Consider the following 21,191-nt stretch of genomic DNA (forward strand, 5'->3'; position numbering starts at 1 on the left):
ACTCTTACATATTTTTATGCATGGCTGATAAATGTAAATGTGATGTAAATGCTAATTACTTCTTTAATGTCTTTGGACCTGTCTGCTTTCACGTCAGGTTGTTGGAATTGTGTTCTGCCTTAGCTGCAGTGCACCCCAACATCCACCAGGTAGCACATGTGAGCATTCCAGACTGTAGCGAACACATAAGGGCCCTGAGTTTCTCTCTTCTCCTTCTGGAACCAGACATGCTGTTTTATTATTCCTTATTTACAGAGCCCCTTTAGGGTCAAATGGTAGAGAAAAAAAACTGGATGTGAAAATCTGTGTGAACGAATTTGTAAAGTGATCAGCACAGCAGCAGTTATATCGATAGTGAATAAACAATAAAGATAAATGACAACTCTGTTTGACTGACTGTATATGAGCAAAATGCTCTAGTTCACTGGAGGAGGAGGAGCACTGCGATGCATCTCTGTGTGCGTTAAGTGGTGCACAGATCTCACTCCTCTGATCGGACCAGACATAAGACCTATCACTCTGATTAATAATCGATGGGGTGTGGTTGGGAGAAACAATTCATCTTTGATGAGGAACATACAATGTAAACTGTTGCAAGATTTCAATGTCCTTTAATGCTCAACAACATGTAAAAATAGAATAGGAATCAACCACATAATACACAAGTAAGACTAAGAATTGTTGGAGAGGGATTTTTCCCCTTGATCCATTTCCAGAGACAGGGACATAAAAATAAAATAAAATTACAAGTTTTTTTTTCCTTTACATTCTGTGTGTGTTGTGGACAGCCTGAATTTTGTTGAACAAAAGAACCACAAAAGACTTTCTTCAGTTATTAGAAACTCTAAAACTAGGAGTTTAATCAACCGAAGCTTTGTTTGCTTGAAAAGTAGAATTTCAGGATATCAGTTGGTGCATCATATCCCAACATGTCCAATAAAAGCAATTAAAATTGCAAGAATGTAATAGGAACTGAAAACTTACAAACTGCAAAACCAGACGGATACAGCTTCAGCTGTCAGGATGTCTTATTTGTCTTAAAACATACTTTGTTTCCTTTCTCCTCCTATGGTTTCCTTGTGCCTTCCTTGGAAGAGACTTAGATGCGAGTAAAAGATGCAAGTGAGGGAAAAACGGGTGCAATTTAAGGGAACTGGGTAACTGTACCTAGTGTCTTCTTCTTTTTTTTGTCTTTTTGCTCATCTTCTGCATTTGTTAATGGCAGTTGGAAAACAGTTTTAGCCCCATTAGTGCCATTCACTGGATTGGAGTGGAGTGTGGAACAGAACAGTTAGAATCTCACTCATGACATGCTTTTGGCATTTGACAATTGAAATATTGTGCGATTGTACTTTACTTTGACAGGAAGTTGTTTATTTGTTTATTTTCTAGGTGGCACAGTTCTTTTTGGGTGTTTTAATACAGTGGTCAACTCTTGTCATGTGATAGCTCAATATAGTGTTCCCATATTTTTTACTAACCTTGCTCTGCATCCATGCAGTTCTGGAAATCTAACCCAAGCATTCTAGCAGTGCAAAGATCTGCTATGCTCAGGAAACAACAGCTGCAGCAACAGCAGCAACAGCAACAGAGACAAAGCTCGTCAAACAGTGGATCTGATGAGGTTTGTTTCAAACTGTTCCCCCATACACTTTTTTTGTGTTGTTTGATCAGAAACTAACTAACACCATTTGGTGATTTCTAAAGTGTCTTTAAATGCTATATCTGTGATTGTAGCTGCACTATTTGACAATTCATAAGATTCTTTCTTTGATAATAATCTTTTCCAGGACTCATCAAGTAGTGATGAATCTGACTCATCGAGTGGATCCAAAAGAAGAAGAAATTCAGGCTCCTCTGACTCTGGATCTGGTTCTGGATCTGGTAGTGGTTCTGGATCAGACTCATCAGCAGAAGACAACAGTGATGAAACGGCATCAGACTATGAACCCAGTCACAAAATCAAAAGTAGAAAGCCCCCAACCAAGTAAGTGGACAACTGTCATCTCATGGTAACCTGGGAACACAGGGTTACATTAGTGTTCGAACTATTTAGTAGTAGAACTTGGTCACTCCAATCAGCCATTTATGTATTGATCATTATCATCAATCAATTTCCTTCTCATCTCTTGTCATGTCTCAGGATGAATTTTCGGAATGGGAAGAAAAGCAGTACTCAGAGGAAGAAAGTCCAAAAGGGTTCTTCTTCTGAGGATGAGGATGACAATTACAAGAAGGTGGCGTCTGCTGGACCACGCCGGCAGGCCACAGTCAACATCAGCTATAAGGAGGATGAGGAGCTGAAGACTGATTCAGATGACCTGGTGGAAGTTCTGGGTGAAGATGTCCCTCAGCCAGAGGAAGATGAGTTTGAAACACTGGAGAGAGTGATGGATAGCAGGATAGGAAGGAAAAGAGGTACAAAGTACTAAGATTGTTGTCTTCCATTCTGATGTAACTGCCACTATAGACAGGAATTTAGCCAGATGTGGAACTTCAGGGTTATCATCAAATGTTAAGAGTTGAGGGATAACGGGATGGCGGCTTACACCTTAAACTCCAACGATTTTCCACATCAAAGTATTTTAAGTTTTATTTACTGCATATATGTGCAAAAAAGTAGTATAAAGCCTTTTGTGCCTCTAGAGAAAACTGAATGTAATCTGATAAATTGCGTCAAGTGATGTCACTCTGTCTAAATTGCACTGTGGGAAAGGCAGGTGGCAGGTTTAGGAAAGCAGTCCACTGGTCTAGCATTGTACTCTTGTACATGTTAATGTAGGACTCATTATGGATAGTTGAGGGGAAAAAAAATTACAGCAAACATAGGTTAATAAAGCGGGGGTTAGGGTTACCTTTGTGACATTCTTCTTCCTTTTAAAAAACATGTCAATATTACTCGTAACTTAGCCACAGAGGGACATCAGTAGAAGCAATTTATCAAGTTACATTCAGCTTGCGGATGCAACGTTGGAGCCACAAAAGGCTGTATTTATACTACTTTTTTCCCAAATCCAGTATTACAACACAAGACCTGTAAACACACTTTAATGTGTACATTGGAGGAGTAACATTTCAGACAAAAACATCTTGAACAGCTGTTCAATTGTTCATATTCAGAGTAAAAATATGTTTACACCTGGTAAGTGTTAATAAATAAATGTTTCACAGTATTCCTTTATTCTTTTCTCTAACAGCAACAGGAAGTGCAACCACTGTATATGCTGTAGAAGCAGATGGGGACCCCAATAACAACTTCAATTCCAATAAAGAGGCGGGAGAGATCCAGTATTTGATAAAGTGGAAGAACTGGGCACATATCCACAACACTTGGGAGACAGAGGAGACGCTTAAGTTACAGAATGTCAAGGGCATGAAGAAATTGGACAATTTCAAGAAAAAGGACATGGAGAGAAAAAAATGGTAAGAGCTTCTACAATAGACTGATGCATAAAAGTGCTGCGAAAACTTCTGTCACCTTAGTTTGCCTTCCCTACCTGGGTCCTGAGGGATGTGCTGATGATGCAAGAAGACATTTGCCATCACTGTTAACTTTCAGCCTCGTTTTTTTAAAAAGACAGTGTGAACATGAAAAAGACCAGAATTAAAAATCAAGTTTATAATTTTTTCCCTTGACCTGGAACAAATCAACCAAACTACAGGTACATACATTCTTGACTGCTTCGACTTAAATAATTGTTAAAGTAATATGTCAAAATAGCTTTGTGTACAGAAAACCAATGACATTCAGTACAACTTGTATATTCAGCATGAAAGCCAGTGTAAGCCACTGACAAAACTGCCATCCCATAAGATCCCCACTTAAAACTTGACTCTAAAATTGCCCTCAGCTACCCTTCAGCCAATGTGATTAATGACAATTTTTGCCACCTTCATTAATTAAAATCTGAACAAAAATGGCACTTAGTAGAGCGCATACCTCCACCAAGGCTCAATTTTCCCCTCATCGGCATCAAATTGTACACACTCTAAATATCAGCTACCTAAATGTGGCAGTTTACTCTTTTTTTTTCTCCCCCAAGACGTGCATTATTCCCTCTGTCCTTCCTGGACCCCGTTTAACAAACTTTTTAATGCTTCTTTTCCTCTTGCCAGGTTAAAGGCGGCTTCACCTGAGGATATAGAGTATCTCAATTGTCAGGAAGAATTGATGGATGACCTGCACTCTCAGTACCAGCTTGTAGAGCGAATCATAGGTGTGTTTTATTTGCAGTGTTACTTGTTTCTCTGAAACAAATGTTTCAACTGTCTGAATGTATGTTATATCACTGGATTTGTGTTATTAAAAAGGTTTCTAAATTTCTTTTGAGCAGGACATTCAAACCAGAAATCAGCGGCTGGTTACCCGGACTACCTGTGCAAATGGCAGGGTTTACCGTACTCGGAGTGTAGCTGGGAAGATGGTGCTCTGATTGCCAAAAAGTTCCAGAAATGCATCGATGACTACATGAGCAGAAATCAGTCCAAGACCATTCCATCCAGAGACTGCAAGGTAATTCACTGCCAAGTTTCTACTGGCAGTGATGGTATCTCTGTAAAATGTTAGACTTTTTTAGGGTTTAGAATTTAGTCTGCTCTTTTGTGCTGGTTTCCAATCTGATATACACTACTCACAATAAGTTAGGGATATTGTTATTTACATGAGTGCTTTTCCTATTTGGTCTGAATTTTAATGAAATAAGTAACAGTTCCCTTTGATATTACTAATAATGAATGAGAAGAAACACCATTTTCATTAGTTTAATATTTATTACCCCAAAAATGTAGACAATAACAAGGATAGCCCCAAATAATAAAAATTGACAATGTCAGTAGCGGGTGTTTCCACCATTTGCCGCAATGACAGCTTGACAGCGACGTCTCATGCTCCTCACGAGCCTCATGATGTTGTTCTGAGGCAATGCGTTCCAGTCCTCCACAAGTGCTACACGCAGTTCTGCCAGGTCACGTGGGGGTGGGGTACGATCATCCAGTCTCTGCTTCAGCTGGTCCCAGACGTGCTCTATGGGGTTCAGGTCAGGGGACATTGCTGGCCATACCATATGAGGCACTCCCACTTCCTGAAGTCGAGCTGTGACAATTCTGGCACAATGTGGTGGAGCATTATCATCCATGAACAGAAAGTTGGGGGTGTGCTGGCGGAATTGGGGGATGATGATGGGTTCTATGATGTCTCTGAGGTAAGAACGTGCAGTGACTGAGCCATCAACAATAGCCAAATCTGTTTTGCGCTGACTGGTGATGCCTGCCCAGACTGTTGCACCTCCTCCACCAAAGGGAACCCTGGGGACCATGTTGACCTCGGCGTATCGCTCACCTCGCCTTCTCCAGCAACGCTGACGACCATCATTTCTGTGCAAGGTGACCCGACACTTGTCAGTGAACAGGACGGTAGACCACTGCTGCATTGTCCAGGCCACATGGTCTTGTACCCACTGCAAACGTTCACGGCGGTGTCTTGGTGTCATTGGTGTCACCTGCAACGGTCGTCTGGCATTCAAGCCAAAGCAGTGGAGTCGGTTTCGAATGGTTTGTCTGGAAACCCTAGTACCCCTCACACCTCGTAACTGGGCCTGCAGCTGTGTGGCAGTTGCATAACGATGTCTGAGTGCATGACTGCCTGCCACCGACCTGAAAGGCGCGCTATGGCCAGGTGGCGCTGCTCGTCCGTTAAGTGACGTTGTGTGTTCATGGCTGTTTGAATGATGAACTTGGAATGACTTACTGACAATACCAGCTTTTTATACTTACAGAATGTTGAAATTGATGCCACATTGAAAAGCGTTGTCTTTTAGTTTTTTGGTATTGGCCCCAATATGTAAGGCACATTGTACACAGTGAGACCATTGCGTGGAAAACACAAAATGAGGTGTGTCTATCACCCCAATACAATTGCCTCCCTATCCCAAAACTCTCTGAAGTGAAACAAACACCATATGTATGAAATCCACTGAGTCTCTCACAATATCCCTAACTTATTGTGAGTAGTGCAAACTGAACTGTGACTTTTGTCTTAAACACTGACATCACTGGCTGCTAGGGGTGCAACAGCACACAAAATGAATAGTTTGGTATGTACATAATTCTTAAGGGTCACCATTTATTAAATTGTGACTAATAGATAATAAATGTCAGTAATGCTCTATTGTATGACTGACATGTTAATTATTCCTGAACAACTGCAGTTTGCACTAGGATTATACAGGGCAGACACATCAGACGGACTAAAGTGCACATGTGATGGCTCATTGTATTAGGGCTCAACACTGACCATATGCAGAAACCATGTAAAGACCACATACAGAGAATATGTGGTCTTTTTTATGCAGCAATAAACACTAAAATAGCATTGGGTGCTGTATGGCATGGTTCGCAGTGTTTCCTATAGGATCTCAGAAGCCGGTGGAAAGGGTTATATTGTTAACCCCCCTCCCCCCCCTTTAGGTTGATCTATTTTGGTGTACAATATTTTTTCCGTTCTGCAAATTTTCAACATCCTTCCCTGCTGCTATTCTGTCTTGTAGGTGCTGAAACAGAGACCCAGGTTTGTGCCCATGAAAAAGCAGCCTGCTTACATAGGAGGTGATGGACTAGAACTCCGAGACTACCAGTTGGACAGTTTAAACTGGATGGCTCACTCCTGGTGCAAGTATGTTAATACAAGTAATACAATTCTCAGCTTGCATTGTCTTGAACGTCCTTTCTGTTTTTAGGGGTAAAAAGACTCATGGGTTCCTTACCCCCAATTTCCACTGGATACGTCTCCGCTGCGTTGCGTCTCCGCCACGCCAGCGGAGCAGATACGTTTCACTTTAGTCAATGTGTCAGTCCCCACCAGGTCCGCTGCGCTGCGTATCTGCTCCGTCCCAGCTCCGGCAGTCCGGAGCCCTCCGGCACAGATACGCAGGACTTCTATATCTGCCGGATGCCGGAGCACGACGCAGCAATTCAGCTGAATTTAGCACTGAGCAGACAGGAAGTCAAGCGCTAAAATAACAAACAGCATCCGGTTACCTTTCAAAATAAAACACTCCGTGTTGACACCAGCACACAAATCTCAAAAAACAGACAAACACAAGCTCTTCTGCTGATCCCTCGGTCGGGAACACTTCGTGTTATTGTTCTTAATAACACAGACCTATAACTGCGGTCGTGAGTGATCATGTGATTATCGCGGGAACTCCTCTGCCTCGTGAGCCAGCTGTCTACCGTACTGCGCTGCAGCGGACTCAAACCGCAACTGGTGGGGATTGCCGGAGGGCGGATGGCGGAGCAAAACCGGATCGGAGCTGCAACGCAGCGGACACGTATCCAGTGGAAATTGGGGGTTAGATCCCCAAAAGTAACACTGGCACCTAATGTGTAGAAATGTTTCATATCCCATGCTCATGGGAAATGCCCCATTACTCAACACTGTGTCGGAGGTCCACAATCTGAGCTTTTGTTGTTGCTCTCTTCTACTCTTCATCATGCATAGAGGCAACAGTTGCATCCTTGCTGATGAAATGGGTTTAGGGAAGACCATCCAGACCATCAGCTTCCTCAACTACATGTTTAATGAGCACCAACTGTATGGGCCCTTTTTGCTGGTTGTGCCTCTCTCTACACTAACCTCCTGGCAGAGAGAAATCCACCTCTGGGCCCCTCAGATGAATGTTGTGGTCTACCTGGGAGACATCAGCAGCAGGAATATGGTATGTTGGTCACACACATACAAGCATGATGGATGGAAAGGGTTGTGGTGGACGCACTGTGCACATATGAAAATAAATAATTCTATCCTATTTTGTCTATTAAGCTTGTTGTTGATAATTTCATAGATTAATTTTAAAGGTAAAGTGTATAATATATTGAGTTTTTGAGCAGTGAGTTTCTAGATTGCCACACTCACTCCTCGGTTTCCAAAGACGTTGGAGAAGCTCCAGAATTTAAGGCGGCCCTCACTGACAAGAAACTAATGTTCAAAATATTGACATGTACACAACATGGCAGAGTCTTTCTACTAATTCAAGTGATGAGGTGAAGAGGCATTTAGTTATGTAATCTATAGAAATACAGGTTAGAACAAAAATAGGAATTGGGATCATACAACACAATCCTTGGCCATTGTCTTGTCAGTCAACTCTATTTACTGTATGTCTGCTGACTAACTGGGGTATGTATATTTTATGATATATATTATATAACACCTGTTGCATAGTGTTACTTAGAAGTTACGGAAGCTAAGGCTTGACTCCAGACCAGGTGTTTCAGGCAGTGTTATCTGTGGGAGTTTGAGTTGTGAGTTTTTACACTTTGCAGACCTTTTACATGCACAAAAATGTTACATAACACACAAGAAAGGAAAAGCAAACCCCCCCAAAAAGCATAATATGACCTCTTTAATAATCATAGATGACATTTGGCAGTACAGCACTGCAAGCCTAAATAAACACTGACCTTTAGAAATGTCTTTCAGCACATTTTAAATGGAAGAAATGAATGTGAGCTTTTTTTATTGAAAAGGACCTGAAGTGTAGCAAAATTTGAGGGTACCACTTAGCTGTACAAAACACTACCACAGGTGGTGCAGGCTCATCTCGAAGTTTTGGGGGTCATATTTACTAAATAATTATTGTGAAGAATTTATAGGAAAAGCGAGTAGAGCCAGGCTAACAGATGTAATGGAAAAACAGCATTGGTAACATGTAATAAGTGAGACATAAATGTGTACAGATAGAGGAGAGAGGAGCTCAGTGTGTCATGTGAAACCCCCCTGGTAGTCTAACCCTATGGCAGCATAGCTAAGAGCTTGTGCATGCTCTGACCATGAGCTCTATCAAAAAGAAAAGCTTTAAGCCTACTCTTAAATGTTGAGGGGGTGTCTGCCTCCAAACCAAGACTGGAATATGCTTACACAGGAGAGGAGCTTGATAGCTAAAGGCTCTGCCTCCCATTCTACTTTTGGAGACTTTTAAAGAAAGCCAGTGCACAGGTTCTAATTTGGGAGAAATATGATATCTGATGTTAGTTCTTGTCAATACACGCAACAGCATTCTGAATCAACTGGAGAGTCTTTAGAGACTTATTAGGGCAGCCTGATAAAAAGAAATTGCAATAATCTAGCCTTGGAGTAACAAAGGCATGGAATCATTTATCTGCATCTTTTTGAGGCAGGATTTTCCTGATTTTTGCATTGTTCCATAGGTGGAAGTAGGCAGTTCTTGAAATTTGTCTTATGTGGGAATTTAAGGAGAAATACTATTCAGAGATAACTCCCATACTCATTACTGTGGTGCTGGAGCCCAGAGAAATGCGTCCAGAATTACAAATCTCATTAGATAATGTTTCTCTTACATGTTTAAGGCCCTGCACAATAACTGGGGTTTTGATTTTATTTTATTAAAGTCTTTATTTATACCAAATAATTGCAAAAGCTTATGTATGTGCATCTTGTCCTGCACAATCCTTTCCATCCCCCCCAAAAATCCCTCTTAGCGATTACATTGACACAATTTAATATTTCCCCTTTGTGTAATTAAATTTTTAGATGGGTTAAGATGTTTGAATACATGCTACCAAAGCCTGTCTATTGATGTTTCCTTTTGTCCTGTGTGATCATCGAATAGATCAGGACACATGAGTGGATGCATGTCCATAGCAAGAGAATGAAATTTAACATCCTCCTCACAACGTATGAGATTCTTCTCAAAGACAAGGTAAGCAGCTGCCTTACTTCATAAGGTACAAAGTAATTTCAATGTGATCTTTGTGTAGTCTCTTTGTGTTTACTTCTCCTTGAAAGTGGTTTGGTAATGGTCAGTTCTAAAGCTGTGCAGTGTTCTGTTAGCACCTGTTAATCTTGTAACAATTGTGTCTCAAGTCCTTTTTGGGCAGTGTTAACTGGGCCTTCATTGGTGTGGATGAGGCGCACAGACTGAAGAATGATGACTCCCTTCTCTACAAGACCATGATCGACTTCAAGTCCAATCACAGGCTTCTGATCACAGGAACGCCACTGCAGAACTCTCTGAAAGAACTCTGGTCCCTGCTGCACTTCATTATGCCCGAGAAGTATGCTATATTAATTGTTAGATTTACAGACCAACAACACTGACCAGCTACAACATTAGAAAAAACTGACATGTGTAATTAATAACTTTGACCTTGTTGTAATGCAATGTTCTGAGAAGCACCTAAGGTTACTTAAAAGAACAATGCGTTGTTACAAGATGACCAGTGTTGTTCACTTTAGCTGTCAGTGGTTGAAATGTTGTGATTAATCAGTGGAAGTTCTCTACTTTCTGCAGTGATTAAGAAGTGCTCCGAGTATGTTCAGTACACTTTGACACCTGTCAGGTGTGAACCTTAAGGAGCTGTGTGAACAGATATTGACAGATGGATCACATGACATGAGAGCTATTAAAACATGCTCTGTGTTTAAGATCAAGGGCTCTGAGCTGAGCTAACACTCCGCTTACTGCCAATAAGGTACAAGGTAATTTTATTTATTATACAACACAGGGTTGCATAATACAATGGAAGTTCATAAACTTATTTATGCTACATAAATTACAGAACATGTATAGAGTTGTTTATATATATATGAATATATATTAACATATAGTACATGTTTTGAATCTGCTTCGGGGTGAATGTAAATGTTGTTTGGTCAGCCTGAGTCCTTTTTTATCCATTTCCTTTTTCTGCAACTGGACTTTAGCCAGGAGCCTAAAACTATGCCTTGAACTAATCTGAAATAGCTTGGCTGCAGGATGGTCAAAAGGCACCGCAGGCCATGATCGCCTCAGCCCACTTTCTTCAATGTTGTAGACAATACATGTTTTAGCAATAAAGCCAAAAAATAAAAAGGACTGTTAAAAATACAAAAATGTAGCATAATTTAAAGGAGCTACTGGCTGCTGAATCTTCATGGGCCACCATTGCCACAGCAAAGAATGGATGGAACAATGGGTGAATCTGAGTAAGACGATATTGCTGGACCCAGAGTGAATGTCTGTCAAATACCAAACCAAACCCTAACTCCAATGATTTCAATTTCTGCTCTCTAAAATGACCTGTCAAGTACTGGCAATAAAAAAAGTACTTGGTTGCCAGTCCACTTTACTTCTGAAACTGATGTAAACATAGCTTTTATTACAAACACACATTTGTTTGCCTCACAAATATGGGCATTTCAGTGATTACTTTGATAACAGAGGCAGCAACCAAAAATACAAATGTTGCCTGTGTTTGAGTTGGACAGGCCGGGGAAACCCTGCACGAGTTGACTGTATTGCTATACCCTAATGATGTGTGTTGTATGTCTTATTTGTCAAGGTTTCACTCTTGGGAGCTGTTTGAAGAGGAGCATGGTAAAGGCAGGGACTCTGGCTACACCAGTCTTCACAAAGAGCTGGAACCCTTTCTACTGCGCAGAGTCAAGAAAGATGTAGAAAAATCCCTTCCTGCCAAAGTGGAGCAGATCCTCAGAGTAGAGATGAGTGCTATACAGAAACAGTATTACAAGTAAGTGCTGGTTCTATCTTTAAAAATCGAGGAAAAAAACATACTAAACTACATGGGTAAACGTAAGGTGATGTGAGCTGACTGATAAGCTCAGTGGTGCGGACTTGTTTCTGGCTCCTTTTGAATCAGTGCAGGCTTGTTGAAATGAATAAAGGTGCTGAGCATTTGATGCAGGGATATTCTTGTAGATACCCTGCCACTTCGTCAGTCAATTACTTGATCAGTCTAATCTCCTGCTAGAGTTTTACAGAGAATAGTCAGTCATTTTGCTGCTTTCCATTGTGGGATAATTTATAGAAGAGCCTTCTGTTTGTGATCAGATGGATCCTGACCAGGAACTACAAGGCTCTGAGTAAGGGTAACAAAGGCAGCACGTCGGGCTTCCTGAACATCATGATGGAGCTGAAGAAGTGTTGTAACCATTGCTACCTTATCAAGCCCCCAGAGGACAACGAGTTCTTGAACAAAGCAGAATTTTTACAGGTCAGTATGGTTTTTGTCATATATCACCATTTCGTTACTTATCAATCATGTAGCATTAGCAATAAGTAGCTGACCTTGATACCCATCCCTAATTGCAAATAAATTCTATTTAGGAGGTCACAGCAAATGCTTTTCTGTTTTATTATATTTGGGTGTATGTTGGGATATTGGAAAAGAAAAGGTGACCCTGACGGAAACATTTGTAACAACAAACCTGCTGGATTTGGTTTATTCCAGCAGCATACCAAATAAACACAGCTGAGTAAATATTATTTTAACGTTATTACTTGAAAAGGGTAGACTAGAAATGTTTTGCCCCCATTTTTCTTGTACAGCAATTGATCCGGAGCAGCGGGAAGTTAGTTCTGTTGGACAAACTGCTGGTACGGTTGAAAGAGCGAGGCCACAGAGTTCTCATCTTCTCCCAGATGGTACGGATGTTGGATATCCTGGCTGATTATCTGAGGAGCAGGCAGTTCCTCTTTCAGGTAGCTGCACGCTGTTTTCACATGATGTTTAGTACAATACACATTTATACACAGATATGAATGAATGGAGCCTGGAACCTGTGAGGCACTTTGAGTATCTAGAAAAAAAACCCATACAAATCCAATCCATTATTATTAGATATGCCCCACAGAAGCACTCCCAGAATGTTGTTAAACCTGACCAGAAAATATGAAATGCATCTTCCTATTTTCTGTTTAAAAATGTCTTTTATGTGTTGGAATTTTGTGTAGAGATTAGATGGCTCAATCAAAGGGGAGATGAGGAAGCAGGCATTGGATCATTTTAATGCGGACGGCTCAGAGGTAAATTGAATGCCCAGGATACAGTAAATGAATGTGGTTTGTGCTTCATTGAAATAAACCAGGACTGTCATGTATAGCTAACCTCCACTTGTGCACTCAGGATTTCTGCTTCTTGTTATCAACGCGTGCGGGTGGTCTCGGTATCAATCTGGCATCAGCTGACACGGTAGTCATCTTTGACTCAGACTGGAATCCCCAAAATGACCTGCAGGCCCAGGCCAGAGCCCACAGGATTGGACAGAAAAGACAGGTAAGCAACAACTGTCCTAAACCTTTTTCCATTTCTATTTAAATGTATTTTCCCACAGTATGGCAGATATCACCTACAGTCCAAGTCAAACATTTACATACGCTTGTAAAGAACGTGTATATCATGGTAGTCTTGAGTTCCAATGATTCCTACAACTCTCATTTTTCTGTACGAGAATGTATGGAACACATACTACTTGGATGCAAACAACTTTCTGTAGTGTAGTTCATATATTTTTATTTTCTTCTGAAAATGTGACCAAATTTGCCAGGTCAAAAATATACATACACCAATTGAATCGCCAATTTTTGATAAAGTGTAGAAAGTTGTGTGAATCATATTTGCTTTGTAGCATGGCCTCTTTACTTCCTCTCAGGGATTATAATTGATAACGGCTGGTGACTTTTCTGGGCCCATTTTAATAGGGCTTGTTTGATACACCCATTAGACTCAGCCATCAACGTTACAATGGGAAAATCTAAGCTCAGCATTGATCTGACAGAGCACATTATTGATTTGGACGAGTCAGAACAGTCACTTGGAGCCATTTCAAAGCACTTTTAAAACCGTCCGGGCCACCAGAACGCTCCAAGCACTGGCCCATTGGGGCCAGTGAAAAATATGTCTTGAAAAAAATATATATTTGGTGAAGAAAAAAAAAAAAAAAAAATCTAATTTCACATTAAATCCCTGTGGTACTGTGTTTTGCAATGACTTCTGTGAAATTGTCTCGGTTATTACCGCTAACACATAGTGTTACGTGATCCCGATCAAAGACAGCCAGCGCTGTGGTCTCCCTGGGACATAAACACACCACCTGCATAGCCCGCTCTTTCCCGCGTAGCGCGTACCGCTTGCTCACTGCTGCTGACTGTTGACACGGAGTTTCTGTTCCCGACATCAGTAATGTTTCTAATACCCCCAGTACCCGGCCAAACGCCGGGCAAAAAACAAAAAGAAAAGAAAAGAAAGGCACCAGAGGAGTTGAGAAAGGGTGACAGGAATTATGAAAAGAAAAGGGCAAGAAAGTTCCAGCCTCAGTGGAGAGACCGCTGGAAATGACTGGGATATGACGAGGAAAAGAATGAGATGTATTGCGAACTATGCAGTGCAATGCCCACCTTTGCAGACAAGTAAGTTAGAGAAAAGTTGAAGTTTATGAACAGAAGTGTATGATAACGCATGCTGTGTAACTACGGAGGCTTGAAACGCATATCTGCAAGCACGTGTCCCATTTGTGACACACTGTAGATCAGCGTTTGAATTATTATTGTTATTATATTATTATTAATGACTTGGAATTATTGCACGTTTTGACCTCAGTACTGCAGTATTAAAGAAAATGTTGTTAAATCAAATTGTTCTTTTTCGTTATTATGGGGATCCAGGGCCAGTGGCAAATTTCCCTTATTGTCTACCCCTGATAAAGTGCATGGTACAGTCTTGTCACTGCCACAATCCGGAAGAAAACACCAACTATCACCTGCTGCTGAGAGAAAATTCCAACAAAAAGCAAGTCTGTGATGAATTAGAAGCTGCTGAAAGTGAGTTTCACCATAGGCTTAGAGGCTGCTTTGCACGAAAGAAGCCCTTGCTTAAAGCTGTAGTCTAAATAGGGCAGATTGCCGTACAATGTTGCAGTCGACCTATGTAGCTTGTTGGTAAATCTAGCTTGTTAGCTTGTGTGCTAACTCCGGTGTTTAGCTTTGTCTTTATGGCTACTGGTTAGCAAAAGTGTCTTTTCAATTGATCTGGCAGTTATGACGTTAGTGTGTGTTCAGTATGCTCTGAAGTGGTTGAATTGGTTTAGAGAAATAAGGTTACGCATGCTTCAGAAAGGCAGCATGGTGATGATGATTCTCGAATGATTAGCTGGTAACTCTGTCTACCCGTGAAGAATATTGTTTGGTACTCGGGTTACTACAGTGATCTGCATGAGGCACTCATCCTCCTAATTTAAATGTATGGGTCAGAAATAGAACAGTTGGGGCTTATGTTGTTGTTGATAATGATGATGATGTTGTTGTTATTTTGATTGTGCTATCTTGGTTATGTGGCGTCCTCTGTTACCATGGTTACAAGCCTGCTCGTGCACAGCAGGCTCCTCTGTGGGGAGGGGCTTAGAAAGCAGGGCTGCAGCGCAGCAGAGAGTAAGAAGGAGGACCTGGGAGCTGTAACATTCAAATATTCTGGACACTTTTTTTCTCAAAACTCCAGACTGCAGCTTTAAAGCTATTTCAGAGTTTTAATGGAATTTTTATCTGCAAGCGTGAATGACTAGATGAGCATTGAAAATGCTTTAAAAAGTGTGCCCATTTGGGCAAAGTCATGTCAAAGTTGCTGTGCACTTAAATGCAACATTATTATGTTTTTTTTTTATATAGAAAAGGCTCCAAGGTTAGGACGGCAACGTGCTGGCCTGTCTTTCTAAAACGGAGGCGTAATATTCCTCCTTTTCCAAAAGCCGCCTCTGAGGTAGGCGTAAACACGTGACGTGACGTGACGTGACGTGAAGCTCGAAGTTAGGCTGCGAACAATGACAACACATTTGTCTTCAAAATAAGAGCTTTACATTGCACCCCATTGGAGTTTAGAACTGGATTCTTAGCGGGGGGGCTTTTAATTTGAAAGTAGCGACCGTTCTTAGCTTGCAGACACAACAACAAGCTAACACAACTAAACAGCTACAGAGACTGAGGAGACGCTAGCATCTCCTGGATCTCATCAGCTGTCCAGGTGCTCATCTTAATGTCCGCAGATGAAGTGATGGACTGACTGCTGTGATCAGCTGTTTCTTGGTTTTAAAACTCCCCGGCTGTGGATCGCACTACAGGGCAGGTCATTGACATCTCCGCCCATCTCACGCAGAGGCCGGCACATTGCCGCCTTGTTTTTAGATGGTAGGCGAGGCGGGTATAAGTGTACCCTCCGAGGCGGAAATTGGCGGACCAAAACAGACCCCCAATAAGCTGGCCTCTGTCTAAAACCGCGGACCGAGCCGTCAAAAGGAGGGGCAAATTGGCGGCTTGCAGCCCTGTCTAAAAACGGCTAATGTTAATGGTGTCTTGTAAAAGGGTGTCTGGTGTTTGTTACAGCCACTCCGCCCCCATTATGTAATTTAATTGAGATGGTAGGTTCACCACGTTACATACATGTTTACTTCTACATTTTCAAGACATAACATTGTTATGACGTAACATTTTTTGTTGTAGTTGGCACCTACATTATGTCTGACAAATTGTTAAAGACTTAGGATTTGTGTTTGCAACAGTGGTGTCCCCCTCAAACTATGGCAGGTCGCAAACTGCACAAAATCTCAATTTCTGCAGTGCATTAATGGGTAGTTGAGATTTGAAAATGCTTGAAAAAGTGCAAAAATGTGGGATTTTTGAACATTCCGTCCATCTGCTTGAATGGGGAAAAATTGCACAAATAGCTGAAAATTTCTGCAAGTATGACATCGATCAATGAGAAAACACATAGCCTTCTAACCCATGTGTTTAATCGAGTTGATGTTTAAATAGGGTAAATACCTTGAAAAATGTTTAAGGTGAAGGAGTCCAACAAAGCAGGACTTAGAAATAATACAACATGAAGAATATATTTTAAATGCGTATAGCATTCACAACCAATTAGTAGGGATGGGTACCTTTCACATTTGAACCGATACGGTACCGATACTCGGTACCTGCGAATCGGTACCGGTTTATATCGGTACCTGTTTTCGGTACTTTTTTGCGTATATGTGTGGTAATTAAAGTTATTTTGTATATTAAAAAAAAATAGTCAAAACTTCTGAATTTTGAATATTTTTTTCTCAATAACATCAAGGAACTCCCACATAAAACTTAAGAGAACTTGAGAAAAATGTGTGTGGGGGAAAGTACATAACTTAAAAATAAATTACTCTACATTTTTCACATTAGAAACTAAAACAAACCACCCATTCAAGAACCATACCACACAAATTTATGCTTGATTTTTGATGATCTAAGTACTAATAATAACAATCATGGCAACAAAAAATTAGCAAAGTCTGCAAATCCAGATAAGAAACTACAGCAGCAGTGAGCCTGGTTTCTTTTTGAAAGAACATGAAGGAACATTATAACATATGATATTGTATAAAATAACATTCAATTATAGTAAAAAATAAAAGAGTAAAGTTGCAGTGGGCTACTATTATAAATATGCACCATATATAGTTTTAATCATTATTATTATTATTATTATTATTATTATTATTATTGGTAGTAGTATTTTTCTGCATATTCTTGACTTTGAATGGGAGCATCTGTAACACTGCAGTTTCTCGTCGGGCATCAATGAAGTATTTCTGATTCTGATTCATATATTAGTCAGTTATTTAAACTTAAAGGAGAACTTCGGTCGATTTAAACATGCAGCTTCATTGCTCAAGCTACCCTTGACTTGCGAGTACCGAAGACGCGAACAAATTTGGTCCAGCCATTACAGAGCTCCGTGAACGGAGATGTAGCATTGAACGCTAACTGCATGGGGTCAGAACTTCACGCTGTGTTTTAAGCATCTTAACATGCTCCACATCTCACACCAGAAGTTATGCAACATCAGCAGACACCTTAGCACACAGCACTGTAGCGTGTATGACTCAAACTGAATAAAAAAGTAGTTAAAATAGTGTGTATGTGCAAGCAGCTACTTACCTGTTTGTTGACATCCGTGTGTTCCGGTAGCTAGTCCAAACTAGTCAATCCGTCGAGCGTGCACTTACTCCCTCACTGGCGGAGACGGAAACGTATTCCAGCATTTTCGTGTGTATGTTCATAATGTACATGTCCATGTTACAACCTGTCATGAGCCATGAGCCTTACAATAGCCTGTTAAGCCTGTTAAGTGCACACTCGGTGGATACGCTAGTACTCGCAAGTCAAGGGTAGCTTGAGCAATGAAGCTGCATGTTTAAATCGACCGAAGTTCTCCTTTAAATTTAATGAAACAAGTTGACAGTATGGTAGACAGATGTCACATTTACATGTCAGGATCTGGTTATTATAGACACAGATTAAATATTTAACTGTCATGTATCATCACAGAAACAGCATTACATACATTAGCAGCTATGAACACTTATAAAAACATTATAAAAATACATATTGTGGTTTGGTGCGGACCTGTAGACTGAACATATAAGAAGTAGTTAATGTTTATAGTCATCAGAGAACGTTACGTTGTTTTTGGTTCGTATCTGTTTCCTGAATATATCCGTACATGTGTGAATGTGTAAATGAGAGGCATTGACTTATGGCACTTTGTAGAAGTGAGCTTTATAAAGTTCACTTCATTGACTCGTATTATTTCACGGGGCTGAGCTGCCTCCTCCAATATAGTGAGACCCACAGCCGGGGAGTTTCAAGAGCAGAAAACAGCTGATCACAGCAGTCAGTCCATCACTTCATCCGCGGACGTCAAGATGAGCAACTGGACAGCCGCTGAGATCCGGGCTCTGTAGCTGTCTTCGTTGTCCGCTTGTGTCGTAGCACCAAGCTACTACCGGTCGCTACTTTCAAATTAAAAGCCCCCCCGCTAAGAACCCAGTTCTAAACTCCACTGGGGTGCAATGTAAAGCTCTTATTTTTAAGACACATTCGTTGTCTTTCTGACCCAGAATGCAGCGTACTTTTCAGTTCCCCCCCCAAAAAAAAAACTCTCCAGCCCTACACGATTCACGTGAATGACTCAATTGACGAAGAAAACGGCAGGTATGTGACTGTGTCCCCAACTGTGGAGAATACTCTCTCAGACGGAGTGGAAGTAATCCGCTCTAACTGACGCCCGTGAAGGTGCGTTCAGGTACCGAAATGTGGTACCGATTGACTTCACGTGAATCGATACTCGGTACTTCGGGGGGAATTCGGTCGGTACCAATAAAAGTACAGAATTCGGTACCCATCCCTATCAATTAGGTATAGGCCTGTCACAAAAACAAATTTGCTGTACGATAAATTGTCGTTTTGAGACCATTTTCCAACTAAAATAATGATAATGGCCTAGTAATGCAAGTACAGCCTTTCAAAGATCAATAAACTTTTATTTCTAAAGCATATTTAGAATTGGAATGTGAAGAAGACATTTTAACCGACCAGAAACAATAAATAAAAAGGACTCTCAGTCTCTGTTAGCAAAAATTGCTCTTGAATTACACACAACCAATAACAATAACCCTAACCCTTTAGTATGTCGTCTTTCACGCTGTACAGTTGTGGAATTGCTGTTTGTGACACGATTGTTCTCCCAGGCAATTTGTACTAGTTGTCAAATGTTTGCAGCATTTGTTGAAATGCCGGCTTTTCGACGGTATTAAAGGGCTGCATCTCTTTAGCGATGTATCAAACTACACTGTCTGTGAGTGTGCACCATTTTGCAGTGTCCTGTTTGTATTTTGTTTGTCGACTAATCGCCCCAGTGATTGTGGACCACGGGAAGAAGGAGATGGCCCCTATGTAGCTTTAGTTGTAGGTTTTTTTCCCAGCTGGGAAAACTGCATCAGATGATTATGCTTTGGGTGCAGATGCATGTTTGTTGTATTGCCGCTTTTAGTTGGTACTGTTTTACAACTAATGTGACATACTGGCTCGTCCAGGTTAAGTGGTTCACCACGGTCATTGGGTTTGAATCCGAAGTGTTCGCACACTGCTGCTGTCGCTTTAGGCTTTGAAACCAATTCCGTCTTTGTTTTTATTCCATCAAATCTCAACTAGCACTACATCTGGCTTGCTACTCCTCACAGGGCTCTCATGCTGCACTCTGTGTTATGTTAGGGGCAGGGCCACACCTCCCCACACAGTGACAAAGAGTGACTGACAAGAGGGTTCACGTGAGAGACACGAGGAAAACAAATAAATGGAAATTATTGAGGCCAGCAAAATTATCGAGCTCATTTTTATTTATCGTACAATTCATTGATTTATTGATTATCGTGACAGGCCTAATTAGGTATCATTCCTTCTATGTACAGTTGTTATATTACATCCAACAACCAATCCAGTTGTTTGAATTGAGCGAGCCATTTTAGAAAATGCCTTTTCTAATTTGCTTTCTAGATAACCTTTTTAGCCTTAATTGTCTTCCACTGTCCAACTGTTTGCTTGTGGGCTTTTAGGTAAACATCTACCGTCTGGTGACAAAGGGCTCAGTGGAAGAAGATATCATTGAGCGGGCAAAGAAGAAAATGGTGCTGGACCACCTTGTCATTCAGAGGATGGACACCACAGGAAAAACTGTCCTCCATACCGGTGCTGCTCCCTCCAGGCAAGCAAAACATCGATCATTCAGCTGCTTGACTGACTACTCTTTTTGTCTACTTCATTCTTGTACTGAACTCTTGGTTTATTGACCCACTTATTGATGGAGCTGTCGAGATCTTTTTCACCCTAAAAGTGTCAGTATTAGTGTCAGTAGTGTTCTACCCTTCTCAAAGGTCGCTGCTACACTTGTTGTTTTTTGTTATCTCAGTTGCGTGTGCTTTATAACCAACAGTTCTGCGCCATTCAACAAGGAGGAGCTGTCTGCCATCCTAAAGTTTGGTGCAGAGGAGCTTTTCAAAGAGCAAGAAGGGGAGGAGCAGGAGCCACAGGTGGGTAGTTATATACTGAATGTGTGTAATGACAACTTTTCCTGAAACATTTTATAAGCTTAGAGTAGCATGTCATGGCGTCTTCTGCTCTCTAGGAAATGGATATTGATGAGATCCTCAAACGGGCAGAGACCAGGGAGAATGACCCTGGACCCTCCACTGTTGGAGAAGAACTTCTATCTCAGTTCAAGGTAAAATTAAAAAAAATTATTTAATTTTTTGGGGGAACTAGTTAAACAACATTTAAAGTTATTCTACTGTGTACTAATTGTTGACCTGACCTATGCAGGTGGCAAATTTTTCCATGATGGAGGATGAAGAAATAGATATTGACTCTGAGCGTAGTCATCGCAGTTGGGATGACATCATTCCTGAGGTACAGAGGAGGAGGATGGAGGAAGAGGAGAGACAAAAGGAGCTTGAGGAAATCTATTTGCTGCCACGCATGAGGAACTGTGCCAAACAGGTACTTGAGTAATGCAAATTAGCGTTATTTTTTTAG

The 21,191-nt window shown here is 41.0% G+C and overlaps 1 protein-coding gene across 4 annotated transcripts in view; it reads left to right on the top strand.

Annotated features, from left to right (window-relative positions):
* chd1 (chromodomain helicase DNA binding protein 1) overlaps nt 1-21,191 on the top strand; it is a 61,724-nt gene that overhangs the window by 18,365 nt on the left and 22,168 nt on the right. For all 4 annotated transcript variants that reach the window (XM_030435312.1, XM_030435313.1, XM_030435314.1 and 1 more), the window contains exons 4-22: nt 1,502-1,624; nt 1,791-1,987; nt 2,144-2,418; nt 3,198-3,423; nt 4,117-4,217; nt 4,335-4,513; nt 6,546-6,670; nt 7,499-7,715; nt 9,630-9,719; nt 9,884-10,074; nt 11,341-11,529; nt 11,850-12,012; nt 12,348-12,500; nt 12,753-12,824; nt 12,925-13,074; nt 20,216-20,364; nt 20,593-20,689; nt 20,785-20,880; nt 20,979-21,155. In XM_030435312.1, coding sequence (XP_030291172.1) covers nt 1,502-1,624; nt 1,791-1,987; nt 2,144-2,418; nt 3,198-3,423; nt 4,117-4,217; nt 4,335-4,513; nt 6,546-6,670; nt 7,499-7,715; nt 9,630-9,719; nt 9,884-10,074; nt 11,341-11,529; nt 11,850-12,012; nt 12,348-12,500; nt 12,753-12,824; nt 12,925-13,074; nt 20,216-20,364; nt 20,593-20,689; nt 20,785-20,880; nt 20,979-21,155 — 2,970 coding nt within the window. The remainder of the gene's footprint in view (nt 1-1,501; nt 1,625-1,790; nt 1,988-2,143; nt 2,419-3,197; nt 3,424-4,116; nt 4,218-4,334; nt 4,514-6,545; nt 6,671-7,498; nt 7,716-9,629; nt 9,720-9,883; nt 10,075-11,340; nt 11,530-11,849; nt 12,013-12,347; nt 12,501-12,752; nt 12,825-12,924; nt 13,075-20,215; nt 20,365-20,592; nt 20,690-20,784; nt 20,881-20,978; nt 21,156-21,191) is intronic.

The sequence above is a fragment of the Sparus aurata genome, chromosome 12 (genome assembly GCF_900880675.1).
Source record: "Sparus aurata chromosome 12, fSpaAur1.1, whole genome shotgun sequence".
NCBI lineage: Eukaryota > Metazoa > Chordata > Actinopteri > Spariformes > Sparidae > Sparus > Sparus aurata.